The 17,850-nt window shown below is 38.7% G+C and overlaps 1 protein-coding gene across 2 annotated transcripts in view; it reads right to left on the reverse strand.

The window, feature by feature from the left end:
- Nucleotides 1–17,850, reverse strand: part of cped1 (cadherin-like and PC-esterase domain containing 1) — a 120,631-nt gene that overhangs the window by 6,325 nt on the left and 96,456 nt on the right. The window contains exons 17-21 of one of the 2 annotated variants that reach the window (XR_488707.2): nucleotides 17,687–17,823; nucleotides 13,139–13,359; nucleotides 12,129–12,230; nucleotides 9,648–9,817; nucleotides 7,966–8,720 (exon numbers count right to left, since the gene is read on the reverse strand). Coding sequence is in view for 1 of the 2 variants with exons in the window: in XM_007904974.2 (XP_007903165.1) it covers nucleotides 5,186–5,273; nucleotides 12,129–12,230; nucleotides 13,139–13,359; nucleotides 17,687–17,823 (548 nt within the window). In the remaining variant the exon portion in view is untranslated. Of the gene's footprint in view, nucleotides 1–5,185; nucleotides 5,274–7,965; nucleotides 8,721–9,647; nucleotides 9,818–12,128; nucleotides 12,231–13,138; nucleotides 13,360–17,686; nucleotides 17,824–17,850 lie in introns of those variants that run through there. The other variant, XM_007904974.2, reaches the window with a different exon arrangement.

Genomic DNA, 17,850 nt, shown 5'->3' on the forward strand with positions numbered 1-17,850 from the left:
GCGGCGAAGGCACTGGGGGATAGAGTTTCAGAGCCTCGGGGCTGAGAGGCTGAAGGCCCGGCCACCGATGATAGGGCGGTTGGGGCGGGGGATGTGGAGCAGACCGGAGCCAGAGGAACGGAGGGTACGGGCAGGTAGGTAGGGGATAGTAGGTCGGAGAGGTAGGAGGGAGCAAGGCTGTGAATGGCCTTGTAGGTGAGGGTGAGGATCTTGAATTCGATCCTCTGGGGGATGGGGAGCCAGTGGAGGCGAGCGAGGGTGGGAGTGATGTGGTCCCGAAGCCTGGTGTGGGACAGTACACGAGCTGCAGAGTTCTGAATGACCTGCAGCTTGTGGAGGGAGGTGCCGGGAAGGCCGGCGAGGAGAGAGTTCCCATAGTCCAGCCTTGAGGTGATAAAGGCGTGGACCAGAGTTTCAGCAGCGTGAGGGGTGAGGTAGTGCCGTAGTCTGGCGACATTCCGGAGGTGATGGAAGGCGGTGCCAGTTGTGGTGCGGATATGAGGGAGAAAGGACAGCTCAGGGTCGAACAGAACCCCGAGGTTCCTGACTGGCTTTGAGAGGTGGAGAGTGCAGCCTTGGATGCTGATGTTGTCAGCGCCTGAGGTGCGGAGGCGCTGACGTGAGCCAATCAGGAGGGCCTCAGTTTTGAGCACGTTGAGCTGGAGAAAGTTATCTCTCGTCCAGGACTCGATGTCGGACAGGCAGGCTGTCAGGACATCGGTGGTCGTGGAGTTGAGGGTAGAGGAAGAAAGGTAGAGTTGGGTGTCATCCGCATACATGTGGAAGTTAACCCCATGTCTGCGGATTATTAGGCGTGTGGAGTAAGGAAACTTGCCCAAGGTTTCGCTCTGCCTGGAATTGAACTCAGGTCTCTCGCTTGCAAAGCGAGTGCTCTAACCACTGAGCTACAGGACTCCTCATGGCAAACCTTTGCCCCCTGAAAGACTGAAAATGACACATTCACATAAAACACAGAGAACAAATAGGATGACAGGTGAATTTAATAATTGACATGGCATGTTTGATCGCAAAGTGTATAATGGGATATGCTGCATCACAGATCTACTGATCATCACAAATTAAGGAATTTAGGCCTATTATTAAGCCCTACCAGGAAGTTACTTGGCGAATTGAAAATTATGATATAAGATCACTCAGCATGGGGAATGAGGCACAGCAAAGGTAGTGCTGAACAGGTCATTCCAACACTGGAAACTGCTACCTGCCAGCTACAGAAGCTTCTTTGATCTGTGTGCCCAAAAAACCCCAGATAAACACCAGACAGACCCCCACTGTGTTAATGGGATATAAGCACCAGTAACTCTCAGAAGGTTAAAAACAAAATAAATTAACTGGTGATCTTGTGATTAAAGATAGGTGTGAGATGCCATTCATCACAGACGCCTTGGAGTCTGTAGAAAAAGATGGGAGGAACCATATCCATGTAAAGGTTTCCTTAAGGGGGAGGATTCCACTGTGAGTGGGTAGTACACAATACCAAGTCATTCATAGTTTATGTCTTCCATTCCTTCATTTAGATATCAGATGGGTCAATTGTTACATCTGATGGTATGGATATGTCCAACCTTGTAATGAATAGTTAGCCTCTGTGATAGTATGGGATTGCCAAGCTGTCTAAATTAGATAACTTGAAGCATGAAATCAGGAAAGAATGTATTCCCAATTTTGAACTGGAGGTATAAATATTATTCATATGTCGGTATAACTGCAATATGCAGTAAACCCCCCACCCCCCCACCCGGATCCCTAGCTGGATCAAACCCAAAATAGAATAATTTTAAAAATATCGGTAGGTTGTTCACTTGTAGACTCCAGCGACCCCACTTTCCTCGCGTGCGCCCCTGTCTCACTGTGCTTGCTAGCCTTCCGTGGCCAATGGCCAGGGATATCAACTTGGACTTAGTTTGAATCCCAGGGCTAGAAGATGCCTTTTTCGCTATCTTCTGCTTGTGGGATTCAAACAATTACAATGCTAGGACCGACATTTACAGGCATTTTTGACATGGAAAAAGCCAGTGTCAAAAAAAAGCCAGTAAATGCTGGTACCGGCATTAGAATTACACATAGCTAGAAATTCTGGCTCGCTGGACCAGATCTGCCCCTCAACCCCCCTCCCCCCCACCACCCGCCCACTCCATTGATCCAGCTGGAAGAGGTTTTAGTGTAAATGCAAGTTGTTGGTGGTGAATCGTTTTGCTGTTTAAACCTTTCAAAGTTTAAAAGAAAATCATTTGACAAGAGTTCAAATGTGGGGGGAATTATTTTCTGGCTCTGCCTTCAGTCCAAGTCGAACATCAGAGTCAGGAACAACTTGTCGCCTCTTAATTCTACAGTTCACACCGAATGGGATTAACATCTAATTGAGCTGTTCCTTGACAATACGCTTATTCAATGGATACTTTATGAATTGAATCGCCTTTGAAAAGTAGTAACCGGGACCAGTGAGTTATGAACGCAATTTGCCAATGTTATGAAACCTAAATGTTTACAATGTGCTCGTATATATTAATGTAACAGGAAACTATACTGACTTAACATAGAACTGGCATGAGTAGCGCAAGGGTAATCTGGAAACAATGCACCCATTTTATAGGGTGCATTGATGGCTTGCAATCATATATATATGTATATAATAATAATAATCCTTACATTTGATATAGAGCTTTTCACATCTTCTAGACGTCTCAAAGTGCTTTGCAGAATATACTGTAAAGTGAATTGACTATATTTGTGGGTGAAACACGGCAGCCAATTGCACACAGCAGTGTCCCACAAACAGTCGTGGATTGACGTGACCAATTTATTATTGTTTTTTTTCTTGAAATATTATTATCAGGCATGTTGAGTAAGGAAACTTGCCCAAGGTTTTGCCTGACGGGAATTGAACCCAGGTCCCTCGCTTGCAAGGCGAATGCTCTAACCACTGAGCTACAGGACCCCACAATTGTATCACCGTTGCTTATTTTTGGCATCGCTGGCTGCGTGGATGACTCATTCGTATTTTTATTGTTACAAATGGTCTGTGGATGACTTTTGGTGGGCAGCAGCACAGCCTGTGTCACAAGAATAAAAGGTAAACAATAGTAGAGGTAGACAAATGGAAAAGGTCTTGAAGTGAGAGACAAGCTGTGGGTGTCACATCTTGGATTTATAATGGTGCACGACATTTTCTGCAAAGCATGACTGAAATACATATGGTTTTACTCAGCATTAAACAGGTGTCGCTCAAGCTGTTGGCATTATAGCTCTATAGAATTGTAGCAATGACAGCTTGACCTAGGATAGGAGGATTATTCACTGAAATTAAATGATTCTGTCAACTATATGAAATGTGTATTTTCAGGTCATGGCCAATAATACACTCCCCCCAAATGTTATCTCCTAATGCACGTCTACTATTTTATCCTGTCAGGCTACTATTAGGGGAGGCATTTTGTCTACTGCTGTATGTTTTTTTCTGTCTGGGGGAGGCAGAAGATCACATACGATGAAACTGACTGACTAAACTTTACCAAGTCATACTTTAAAAAAAATGATCAGTTTAAGTCAATTCTTCGGGCAAAAATGATCTGTGACTTTATTTTCATGTATTTTTAAAGAGTTTTAAAAGTTGCACTTTGGTTCTTGAATTTTTATGATCCAAAACAGGTTGTATAAGTTGTTCTGAATTCTTCTGATTCATTTATAGAGACCATCAAAATGTAAACTAATGTAAATTCCACGGATATGAATGACTCTGGAGGCCTCTTAATGATTGATAATTTTAAACAAAGTGAGCTAATGGAAACTATGCAAGGTTAAGTTGACCTTGAGAGTGTGATTCTCATGACTAACTCAATCATTTAAACTTTTCGGACCCTTACCTTAAATATATATTTCCAACCTCTGAAGAGGATACCTCACCTAGCAAAGTACTTATCATCCTAGACGGAAAAAGATTCTTGTTTCCTCTGCCAGCTTCAATACAGCAAAACGATGCAAATTCAAGATGTTATGAGTTATTGCCAGTTTAGTTAATACTGGTCAGAAATCAATACCCTGAAGATCTATCATGGTGACATTTGTGCACAATTAATGTTTCTTCTTCACGTCAAAATGTAAAACAGCAATAACCATTATGGGATGAACAAGTACAAATGCAAGTATTATTATTGCATATAATTCAACATGACTCCTTTCGCTTTAATTGTTCACCTACAAATACAGTCACTACACTTTACAGAAAACCCTGTGAAGCGCTTTGAGACATTTTGACATTATAAGGCGCTATATCTGTTTCAAGCAATATTATTAAACCTCTCGCTCAGTCACATGGATACAAAGCTTACTGCACTGACTGATGAGTACTGGTACATATTGGCTGTTAATATATAATTGCAATCTCAATAGATGGCAACGAGTCATTGGTACAATGTATTTTAATTTTAAAAATAGTCTTATAAAATTATATTCCATAAAACTGTCCATGCTAGTAAATACGAAGGTGGAGTGTTTTGTAGAATATTCTATGGTATGACACTGTAGACAGTATACTCTATATCATACCCGTATTTGTGGAACAACTGAACACATACTGAGCACATTTTACTTTGTAATGCAATTCATACATAAATCTTCATTTTGAGGATAATAGCTTAATTGTCTCAGTCTTTGACTTTCCATTGCCAGGCACTAGTTCATTACTGCATATTCACAACCAGCCAATAAAGTGGCTTTTTTCAGTCTGTGCATTTTCATATCCATATGACAAGAGAGTTTTCAGTAATTGTTTCCAGCACATTTTTAGCTCTCAAGGTTGTTTGCTGGTTGCATTTCAGTCAAAGATAAATACAACAAGTTTTACTTGAATTACCTTGAATTGAAAATAAAATATTTCCTAAATTTCCTCAAATTTCCATCGCTGAGATATTTCACTTACAAGTTACATTGGTACTTTAATCAAGATTAGATATTTGAGCATTTTTTTGAAACAGTATTCCACTGTAACAAATTCTAAAACAAATGATATTGATTTCCAATAGGGAGAACAGTTTGACTTGGAGACTGAAAGTAAATCTATTAGTGCTTATGCTCCAGTCTTTTACTACGCCCATTGAGAACATTCCCAAAAAGGAAAATCTGTGTTATGTGCTATTTATCTGCACACAAAAAAAAATCCACTTACCAAAGTTAAGGACCGGATCCCATCCACTGGCAGATGAAAGCCCATTCCAATAGATTTTATGATGACATGAATATTCAAAAGATTGTTTCTGCAAAATATAAATTGAGACAAAACTAAGAATATTTACAAAAAAATGTACATTACATACATTTCAATTGACTATGCCTTGCTCAAAAGACCATATATCATACTAGATTATCCTAGAGAGCTTAAATGTTGCTCTAAGCCTTGTACCCCCCAGAGGGATAAAATGATTCCCATACAAATGATCTCTTTGATCAGTTGATCTTAATTGCCCTAAAAAGACTCAATAAGATCAGTCTTTAATGAAGTTGGTCTTGGTAATGATAAAACATTGTACAGTTAAGTACACTTTCTCAAAGCAAAGACTTTTAATCATTGAAACACATGCCTTTTGTTTGTGTCCTGAAGGCAGCTTGGTGATAAAATGATAAAAAGTTGGTGATGAGAAAAGACAATTCACTACAGCAAATAAATTTCTAATGCAATAAATTTCCAATCATAAGGCATCTCCCCATTGTTTAAATAACCAAATGTTATTTTATTTCTATAACCTTGCTTGGTAAAATATGCCAAATATTTATTGAATGTTTTTGAATATGTTTTTCTGACATAATTTCCAAGAGCTGTTTTCACTTATTTCCAATTACGTGTTCTGGTGCTACTTTTTTTGAAGTAATTGATGTAATGTGCTCCTAAATGTAGTGCACTTGGATGAATCAATTTAAAATAGATAGCTAGATATATGGGAGTGAAGGGGATTAAGGGATAAAAGGCAGGGATTATAAAATTTGCCATGATCTAATAAAACAGTGGAACACACTTCTTCTGTTCATAGTTACGGTAATAATGGATTTTTCTATTGTAAGAGTACATTAACAAACTTTGCTAAATGTAACGCCACACAGAGCATTATCCCCATAGAATGGGGTTACCTGTTGTGTGCCATTAATATCTTACATACTTTATTTAGAAATCCCCCCCCTTAATTGCCTTATTTCCAGATGGTTTAATTCTGGAAATGTCTTCAGTATTTCTTCTTAGCTCGCCCTGTTATGTTACAGGAGCAGTATTAAAAATCAAAGTCCCTATTGAACAAATAAAGGACAATTGGGTCATCAAGCCCACTCCTTTGCACAGTCCATGCAAAGCTGACCCCATCAAGGACTTTATTCTGTCCACTCTATTTTTGGGGGGGAATTGTCTCACAGCGACAACTCAAACCCCAAAGTTAATCAAGAAAAACCTTCCACCATATTCAATGCTCACATCGCCACAAATCAAACCTGGCCTCCTTTGCTACACATACATTCCTACCACTAACCCCTGACCCCAGTAACACATCAATCTTTGTATCCCGTGAAGTATTTGTTCTTCTCAGTCCATACCTATCCCTCCGATACCTTTCCAAGCAGATTTTATCACCTTTTTTTCTTAAAAAGAGTTCAGCAATACTGTATCCATTGTAAGTGTTATCAATAAAAAAACAGGGTTTATGTTTGGGAATTTGTTGCACATATCCATCACTCTGCAGGGATTTTTTTTTAATCTTGATTTTCTCTTGAGGCTTTTAACTTTTAAACAAATGCCCTATAGGTCTGATCTTGTAGTCTTAGTCAAACAACCTGCTTATACCTAACTTATCCATTCCTCTCATTATTTGAAAGTCCTAGATCATGTCCCTTACAATCTTTCTTCCAATAAGATCAAACACAGCTCTGGGAGTCTCTCCTCATAACATTGTCTAAGTTCCAGAATCATTTTTGTTGCTATTCTCTAAACCTTTTTTTCAATACAAGTATACTTTTTGGTGACATATTGCTCAAAGTAAACACAGTATAATAGATGTGGCCCCACCCATTCATTATAATGCCTTCGCAATAACCGCAATAACTTCCTTAACCTTATAAAGTACTATGCTCTTCTGAGACCATATGTGTGTGTGTGTATATATATATATATGAATTTTATAGCCTTTTTAATTAGTTCATCTTAATGTCTAGACGCTGAAAGTGACGTGTTCATTATTACATCTCATCCCCAGTTTTATTTGTGATTCGTCAGGAGTTGCAAAGATCCCGCAAAAATGGGAGGGGTGCAACCTGAAAGTGAACTATGCTGGACCCTGGGGCTGACTCCACCTTGAGGACTCATTTTCGACATCATATCAATTCCACTGCTGCAGTATAAACAAAATGGGCATCAGTTCATTAAAACTCCAAACAGAAATAACCCGCTTCAAAGATCTTGGACTTTCCAACGAATGTTTTAAGAACCTTTAAGGGTCCACTTTTGATGCTATTAAAGAGTTGGTCACATTACCAATAATATATAATTATAAAATAACAACTGATATTGGAGTACTGCACGTGCTCAGTTCCAGTCCTTGCAATTAGGATTAGAAAGAACAAATCTGGGTTCTTGCTCCAGGTCACATTGCTGCGGGAAGCAATTTCCCTTCACTTCAAACAATAGAAACAGTGAATCAGTCTTCCTGCATTCATATCATTCCATTCCTTATTTCCCACATTTTTCTACCTGAGCGCAGCACTTGTACATTTATCAGTATTACATTTCATTTCATTTGATATATGTATGCCCGTTGCATAACTAATCTAAATCCTTTTGCAATCCTTTTGCATTTATGTTTCACACAGTTAAAGAATGATGCACTGGAAGCCACATTAACATTTTAAATAAATCATTTTATTGAGTTACTAGTGCATACATTCATTATTGTGTGCTCCCACATTTGCTCCTTGTCTATTGTCAGCTTCTTCTTGGTAGATGTGAAATGTGAATATGTCCTATCAAATGCAATCCCAGCTGGTGGACATCTGCACAGTCTAATATGAGGTATCCAGGGCAGAAGTTCCACTAGCTGTATCTGTGACTAATCCTGATGAACCTGCATGATCACCAAATGTCTGTGGTCTCAGTGCTCCACAAGGAGGTACTGATTGTTTTGTTCAGTTATTTGATGGGAGGGAAGCAACTGGTTGCAGTGTGATCTTCCATACTGGAGGAAGCTGGATCCTGAAGATGCCTATGAACCTTCAATATTATGCATCTGTGAGGCTTTTGAAATGTCTCCCAATTACGGTTGCTTCTCTTTTCCAAGCAAGATCATATATTGGAACTTTGAGCCTTAGTAACACCCACAGAGCAGCAGTCCAGGCATTTATAAGCCATGTGCTTTCTCTCTTTAAGCACTACGTAACAGAGATCTTCACTGTAGGTTCCATTGTTGTTGCTGTGAACTCAATGGCCACTCAGACAGCAGGTCTTATTCTTTATGTTTAAGACTGCATTGCATATACCGCTCTCCATCAACTTCTAATGTTCCAGAACTAGCAAAAACTCTAAGTACTACATCCATCCAACTACTGTAAAGTACAATGACCTATATTATTGAGTAGGAGAAGCAACGGAATGGCAACTAGAAGTGGCAATGGTTGATGCTTTGGTTTGTGATGTTTCTATTTGGTATGTGATCCCCTGGCTTTTCTTTGTCCTGTGAAGAGAGCAGACAGTACATTATCGTAACATCACCAGTGCAAACGAGTGCACATATCTCCATTTGGTTATTCTGCTGTGTCACAATTGCCATATTGGCATTACATGTACAAGTGCCTCATATCCTCATGTTAAATAATCACCTGTTGCTTTACAGTAAAGTGGCTCAGATTGCAAAATAAACTCAGCAACACTAGGCCCTGAAGTTTTGTACCAAGAATCTTTAACTTTGCTTACACATTTTCACCATTGCCAGAAATGTCCTCCGGCCCCCCACCAGCAAATGCATGTGTTTGGCATGTATTGAACTTGTTCACATCAGTAAATTTTGGGGGCTCTCTGGGAATGGTGCAGAAAGCACTTTGGGACATGCTCCCGACATGAAAAGAGCTATACAAGTGTAAATTGTATTGAATTTTAAAAGAAGCTTGACCATCCATGTACCATACAAAATGTAATTGGTACCATTAAAGTTAGGATAAGATTTTCCCTTAAGTGTCAGACTAACTGAGTTGGTAGCACTCTTGCCTCTGAGATAGAAGATTGTGCTTTCAAGCTCTCTGTCAGCTTGTTGAGCTCATACTCTGGGCCCCAATCATAGCCAGTGCAAAACTGGGGCAGTGCTGCACTGTCAAAGATGCCATCCTTCAGATGAAATGTCAAACTAAGTTGCCTATTTAGGCGGATGTTAAAGATCCTATATAAAAAAAAGAAAGGAGTTTCTCCCAGTGTCCTGAACAGCAACCCTCCCTTTGGGTATTGCATTGCGCTGTTGGTCATTGATTTCTTGCGCTGTGTGCAAACTAGCTGCCACGGTTAAAGAAATCAATGACCATCTGTCATGGTTTTACTATAAGTGCTTTGAGAAGATTTGACAATGTGAAAAGGCACTATATCAAATGCAAGAATTGTTATTGTTACGTACCGCTAATGTTACTCCTCCTTCAAGCTTCACATCCCCTGCATCTTCTAAACAATGTCACTAGTTCCTCTTCCAGGATGTGAGTGGTTTCAGGTCTATGGTCCACCACCTGCCACCCTGGACCAAGCTACCAGACATTCTTCATATAGGTGCAAAGAGTAAATCTACCTCAGCTGAAATGAAAATAAATTCTTCTGAAACCATCCAGAATTTATGGTTCTTTAACTTACAACTTGGCACTGTAAGAAAAGGGACCTTTTGTAATGTGGGAATTAAATTAATGGTTTATTAATACTGTTGCTTCTCGGTATACTTTTGGCAGCTGGGAGCATTAAACAACCTACAATGAAGTTGCATGATCGTTCACAAAATCTTTTTATCTGTTATAAGTTCGACCTTTTAGTGAAATCACCTTACGTACACAAATACAAATCTCAAAGGCAATCAACAAAGTTCAGTTTGGGGAATGAAACCCTATGGTGAAAACAGCAATAAACTTCAGTCCTTGTATAAAAGAAAGACAAACAGCTAACTGAAAACAGGCACACAAAAGAAAAACATCTGTTTTGGACCCAATTGTCACATACTTCTTTCTCACTATTGAGCTCATTACAGAGACAAGTACTTGAGTAAACGTACACACGAGACAGAGAAACTTTTAGGGGAAAAAAGGCATATAGCACATATTTATAAGTATAGTTTGTCAAAAGACACAAGCGAATTGTTTATAGATACTCCATTTAATGCTTAGCAAGCAAACATTTTAGTACAAACTGAAAAAATGTGAAAAGTTTGGCCTGTTTTTCTGGAAAAGATCATTTAAAAAGTTCAATTTTTCTTGTTTGCAAACTAGTGAACATTCTTAGGATGTTTACTGAACAAAATGATCCTGTATTGAATAGAATAACGTTGGAATCAATTTTACGCAATGTTGGAGTATCCTGCAAGGTTTATTTGTGTACGGTAAATTAATTGTTAGTTTAGTGCAAACATGCACTACATGTGATGATGTTCACTTATTCACCAAACTTCTGCACGAGGTGAAAAGATTACTAAAAATGTGATAAAAAAACAAAACATTCTGGAATTGCACTGCGGGGTAACCAGTTTCTAAATGATAGACAGATTAATGCTTTGAAATAAAGGGAAAAGTTGTTTCAAGCACTCCGAAACTCTGTGTGAAAGTGCCATATAAATACAAGTTGTTGTTGTAATTATTGTTGTTTAATTTTATATTTGTAATCCCGATGGAGAACATGTTATTCTTAAATATAATAATATAATAATAATTATAATTATAACATGTTATTCCCAGAATTTACTTGGGTTTTTCTTTGTTGGCCTGCATTTTGTAAATTACATAAAAAACACTCGAGAAGCCAGTTTGAGTTCTGTATGACTGTACCCAACAGCAGCTGTTTGGATTAAGGAATTATAAGAGGTTTTGATGTGTGCTGCATCAAACAATAAATACCCTCAAATAAACTAAAGGCTGGAATTCATCTCACAGTTAAGTTGGCAATTATCATGAGCATCTCTATTACTTCTGATTTTGCTTGAGTTGGTGGTACATCCTTGTAACCCATTTCCAGACACCTATCATTTGATATGTAATATATAAAACTTTATTTATGTTGATATATAAAACTATTCTTACACCTCTGCAACCTTGAATTCAATCTAGACCGATCACTGTCTGTGATGAATTGGTTTGACAAATTCCAAACTTCTTATCGTTTGGGAACAAAACCTACTTACAACTCTTCACCAATTAGTGAACTGCATTGGAAGATCTTCCTCAGACACATCACTAGATTGTATGGCTTTGGAAAATAGAAGATCAATCAAATGAGTGGAGTAGGCGGTGCTCTTCTGAAGGTGAGGATAAGGCATGTTGTTATTGTGAAGGAGTAGAGATCTTCACCATGAACCTGTCTTTTGTTGTGTTAGATTTGAAAATACTTGATTCTGATACTTAATACCAGAAGTGGAAAAGTGTTCCATTCCAACGGTAACCTTCATTCAAAAAGCAAACAATTTCACCCAAACATATAAATGAGAAAATTAAAACTCACTGTAATAATTACCAGAATAGGTTTTGATAGAACAAAGGCTTCAGGATTTAGAGCAACACTTTTTTTTACACACACCATATACAATGATATATTTCCATAAAAGTGATTTCAATATTCATGTAGATGAATGACATTTTGTTTTTTTGCTACTGTTACTGTGTTCCCTTCAAAAATAATATTGAAAGCAAAATTATTCCAAATAATTTGCACACACTATCCCAATAAACACTTGCATGGCCTCTAGCTGCACTGGAACCAAAATATAAACGAAAATGACTAATTTTAAACATGGAACACAAACAGAATGCATTATGAAAACACATGGAATGTGATTTTTTCCTCCCAATTGTATGATCAACTGTAGCTTGCTCCAAACTTAGTTGCTCATGAATTATATGTTCTGTCTTACCTTTGTAAAATGTTTTGAATGATGGGCAAGTGATGTGTATTTAACCATTGAACGCCTCCTATGACCAGGACTGTTTGGTAATTGTTTTCCAAAGGACGTGACCTGAAACGCGTAAAAAACAATACTTTCAGCAAAGTAATCTTAACAATGTACATTAAAATTGCATGTAATATTTATTTTTTAGGGATGGTTCTCAGCATTAGGTACTGAGATATAATAAATACAGACAGATATTCTCATCTGCCTTTGTATTTATTACCTCTGTAACCACTGGCACAGTGTATGCATTGTATGGTATAGCATGGAGCCATACAAATAAGAATATTCTCAAGTTCAATGCTTTGACCATAGCATCAGCTGCAGAACCTAAAGCTGAGTACAAATCAATGAACTCCAGCAAGGATTTCTACCATCAGAGGAGCAAGGAAAACAGGTAAAAGAGCAGAATTATGACTATCAAATCAGCTGCTCAGCTAACAACTGCAGAATTTGACTGCCCCATTCAAGTCTCAAACAAAGTTTCTCTATATGTTACGATCACAGCTTCTCCACATGTTCCTTCTGCTTTCACCCAAACTTCAACTTTGCTGTCTCAAGTGCCCATCCAGCTCCCTGCATCCACACTCTGTTAAATTTAAAGCTCATCATGTTGTCTCCTATTCTAACTCATCCTGATAGAAGTGTTTCAATTTATAATAGGATTTGGTAAGGTGGATGCCAATAGACTGTTTCCACTTGCTGGTGAGTCCAAAAAGAAGGGGCACAAATATAAGATAACTAGTAAAAGATGTAAAATTGAGTTTAGGAGGATCTTCTTCACACAAAGGGTGGTGAGAGTGATTTGGATGGCTCAACGCCTATGTTTGATAACAAAATGGCAACATAATGCAACATTAGTTTTGCACCAGTAAAACAGTCAAATAGAAAACCAGCGTTTTCAGAACCTTAAGATATGTTGACAGAGACTGAATTCATCTTAAAATAAAGAGTTCACTTATGAGACACGTTACCTGTCTATAAGGTGCTCCAAGGCTTTTTCAAATGTAGGTCTACGATCTAAACTGAGCCAGAACTGGGGATAATAAACATAGCTAGCAAACGTTTTTCCTCCATTTAGATTGTAATAGAATTTCATGTCATGGGCCTTGTCCCATTCCAGAAGAGTTTCATTGACTTTCTCCATAAGGTAATACATCATTCCCCTATTGGTTGAATCTCCAATAAAAAGAGCCTATTGGAGGAAACAAAAGGTGTGAGAATAATCGATACATAAACTGGGAAACCACAGAAACAACGGGGATGTAGAACAACAGTAACAACAAAATTATAGTGTATAGAGCCTTTCAAGTCGGGAGGATGTCCTAAGATGCTGGACAATCAGTGTTTCGGACTCGAACTGGGGGTCGGGATTGGGGAGGATGGAGGTCAGGGGGGAAAGGAGGGTGACCAAAAGCACGGTCGCAGAGGAGGGACTTGAGATGGGTCTTGAAGGAGACAAGGGATGGGTTGAGGCGGAGGGACTGGGGGATGGAGTTCCAAAGGGGGTACAGAGTGGCTGAAGGCCCACCCGCCAGTGGTGGGGCGGGCGAGGCGGGGATGTGAAGCAGGCCGGAGCACTCTGAGTGGAGGGAGTGGGCAGGTTGGTAAGGGGTTAGGAGGTCGCAGAGGTAGGGGTGAGCAAGGCCATGGAATGGTGTTGAAGCTGAGGACCAGGATCTTTATTTGTATCCTCAGAAATGACATTGCTGAGATTCCTATTGACGCTTTAACAACCATGCAATCATCTTACCTCAGAAAGCTGAATATCCCTCTATACCCTGACGATGTATGAATGTTTACATCGTGTATGAAATGACAGCTTCAACAAGTACTTTACAAACATTTCTAACACTTATTATGCAGCAGAATTAAATGAATTGCGAAAGCGAACTGAATTTATTGATCCATGCTTAAAATATTCATTTAACAAGCTAAGATATATGAATTTGCAATGTGTTTTCTTAATAATTAAATTTGCAATCTGGAAAGCAAATCCTTTACTGAATAAACCGGGTTATGGTTAAAGAGGTTATGGTTCAGTTGTTTAATGAAAAACAATTTAGCTAACAAAAAACAAATGGTCAAATAACCCATGTGTTGCTAAGCTTTGGTATCACAAGTGTATAGTTCGGCTTGCAAACCTTTAGGTATAGGATAACACAAAGCCTGGATTGTGTTACTGACTGAGAACATCAAGAGGTTGAGATGCCTTCACAACCCTGGGAGCTAACTCAGCATGTGGCATAAGGCTGTGTTTTACTATTCTGTGGGAAATACATCTCGAACACCAAAGCATTAAAATGCCACGACACCCAAGAATTCACTGCATTATTAACATTTCACTGCATTATCATACTCAATATTCACAACAAATATGGAATGCCCAAGTGGTAGTAATTCCATTCAAACTATTTTTTCTCAAAACGTATTGATTAATTTTTTGAGAAAAGCCAAATGCTTGTTTCAAGCTGTTTATAAAGTGATGGAGACTCAAAAATGTAGTGATAGGTTTGTGCCAGGACTGTATTGTACCTCCCAAACAATCCACTTTGTATTTAAAACACTCATTATTAATGCCCAATTACATTAGGCTTCGATTGTCAGGTACAATTCATAGAATTGTAACCATAGAAGGCCATTCGGCCCATCATGGCTGTGTTGGGTACTTTGTAAGCTCCATACATTTAGACACACCCTTTTCTATTTTATATAAAGTTCTCTTTTGAAAGCTGCTGTGGTTGTGCTTTAATCACTGGTTTAAGTATGACATTCCTTGTCCTAATAAAGCTGTGTGTGTGTGTAAAAAAAGAAACCCCACAGCCAATGTTCAGAATAAACAGACGCCTTAGAAACCATGCATTGGACTTGGATGGATAGACCAGTCACTGGGAAAGGGATTCGACCCACTCGGCTCCTGTTCATCTTTCAAGCCAAAGCCCTTGAGGGTAAGATGACCCGAGTTAGACAAGCAGTGGAGAACTTGCCAGATAGTGTTTGCAGTGGAAAGCTATGCAATTTTAGTGGGTTAAGATCCAGCATATGCAAACTCTGGGGTGCCCAAATCATGAGTCTTGCTACTCTGTGCCTCATACTTTCCGGATTAGGTAAGCAAGACGTGCCCCTCTGGGGAAACAGTGCACATCCATTCCAGACGAATGGGATTGAGAAAATAAAACTCAGAACACTACTTTTGAATGCACCAAGACAACAGAACAAGAGGATGTAAATTTAGGTTCACAAAGAACAATTTCATGATCAAAACCAGGTTTCCTTGTCCTAATAATCAAGGTAATTAATGGCTGCAACAGATTACATGGAAGATGGTTGAGGCCAGACTGCTGGACCCATTTTTAAAAAGAAATGCTTGGTGCTGTCATGAGAAGATGGTCGGATAGGTATTCTGGAAGGACGAGTTCAAATAGGCTTTCTTCATCCAAACCTCACTTGTAATTGTGTAGTTTGCTTTGAATATTTTTAAGCATGGGGATGGGTTTCTGAAATGTGTTAGACACCAGCTGACCCTCAAAAAATAGAAGAGATCTGGAACATTTCCTAGCACTTTATATTTTGCATTTATTTGGGGTCGTTTCAGCAGATTTTTTTTATTTTTCCATATTGGAAAAAATCTCTCGGATGTTTATATTGCATTGGTATAAATTCCTGCCAAACATTATTATGTGGCATGAGCTAAGAACAGGCAACGTTTAGACTAATCAACTGTTAAGTTCATTTCACTTTTGGCAACAAATTAAGGTAGCATGTTTCCTGAAGGTAACAATGTCAGCCAAATGTGCGTGTGTATATGTGTATGTGAGTATGTGTGTGTGTGTATATATATGTGTGTACATCAAATGCAAAAATTATTATTATTATCACCAAACAATTCACAAAATTAGTTTTATGTCCATTACCAGGTGACAATCAAATGGAACTGCATTCTATTGTCCTCATGCGGTCTTCAGTCAGCATAAAGTAGAACTACTATCTTATATGCCCCTTAAGAACGCATGTCAAAGCAATGAAAGAGGAAAACATGACTAACAGAGTGTATTAAATGTAAAAGCAGCAGAACACTGCACTATGAATGCCAATTATTATGTGGTTGCCAAACCAATATAATATTTTTTCTTATAAACTTAAATTGACTTAATCGCTCTCCACGTTTCTTCTGAGGTTAAGTGAATATCATCTCATCAGATTTCCATGAAATTGTTTCATATTCGGTTTTACATTTCAGTTATTCTTTGAGTAGAATTTTAGTTATTGCTTTTTTCTGCAGTTATATTTCCTACCCGTTATTATTTCTTTCTCCCTTGCTTACACTGCAAATAAAATAACAACCCACTTTAGCATGGTTAGCTTTGTAAATTTGAAAATGTGCTGCGACTTAAGAAATCTAAAGAGTTAAGTTTCTACTTTTGTAATCACTTAAATTTCTTAATTGTTGATTTTATTTTTTTCTTTTGAACTACTTTTGCGAATTTGTGTCATAGTATAACCTTCTCCACATAGATTAGGTACAAAAAATGCAATAAGAATAATTCGTAAAATATTTCAGTTGTAAGCAACAACTTGCATTTATATAGAGTCCTTCACATGGGGTAGTGTCCTAGAGCACTTGACAGTGCCAGAGTCTGACATCGAACGTGGGGGAGAGGGAGGGGGGAGGTGAGCCGAAAGCACAATCAAAAAGGTCTTTAGGTGGGATTTGGAATTGGGAAGGGAGGGGGCAAAGTGGAAGGTTTCAGGGAGAGAGCTCCAGAGTTTCAGGGCATAGGGGTTGAAAGTGCAACCATCGATGGTAGAGCGGAGGAGATGAGGGACAAACAGGATGCTGGAGGCAGCGGGTGGTGGAATGAGGGGTAAGCAGATTGAATAGGTAGGGAGGTGCAAGGTCAAGAAGAGATTTGAAAACGAGTGAGAGGATCTTGAAATCAATCCAACAATCATATTGGGTTGATACATTCCTGTGTGAGTATTTATTAAACCCTTGCTTCTAATTTTGAGCTTGATTTATCTCCCTTCATAAGCTGCGCTCAGCCATTTAGCCTTCTTTAGCTCAGAAAATGGGACATTTTTGTCCAGCAACGTTTTCTTAATTGACAATAATCTTGCTGTATGAATAACACAACAGGAGATTTTACATTCTACTTTCCATTTCTTCCTGTGGTGAGGTAGTCTTCATTGAATGCCATTGCCTCCTGTGAATATCTTGACAGAGATCTTGAACAGATTGCAATCAGAAACACAGATACAAATCTACCTCTTACCATTATGCCGTGGAGGCTGTTATTATAGCAACAAGATGTGCCATTAAGCTTTTAAACGTATAATTTTCTTTTAGGAGGTTTCAGTTCATATTCACTGTGTACAACAAAATGTTGCTGGTAGCTTTGGCACACAATATATGTTGGCAGACAGTATAGCCTGCGGTATATTACTATTGAGTATCATTCGCTATTGGGTAATAAACTCTCAAGTGCCAAGCAGCTAAAGCTACAAGGAAGCCAAATCCTTACCCTTTTTCCTTTCATGCACTGCTGTAGTTGTGACCTAGTCAGTGCTAGGTGATGACAGTTGTGTGGTTGCCACCTTGCTTTCTGCCAGTCACAAGTCTGGTTGTCAAAACAGCTCAAACAAGGGACAACCCACTGTCCTAAAACAACAGAAGAGACTCAGTAAT

Source organism: Callorhinchus milii, unplaced genomic scaffold (genome assembly GCF_018977255.1).
Source record: "Callorhinchus milii isolate IMCB2004 unplaced genomic scaffold, IMCB_Cmil_1.0 Scaffold5, whole genome shotgun sequence".
Classification (NCBI taxonomy): domain Eukaryota; kingdom Metazoa; phylum Chordata; class Chondrichthyes; order Chimaeriformes; family Callorhinchidae; genus Callorhinchus; species Callorhinchus milii.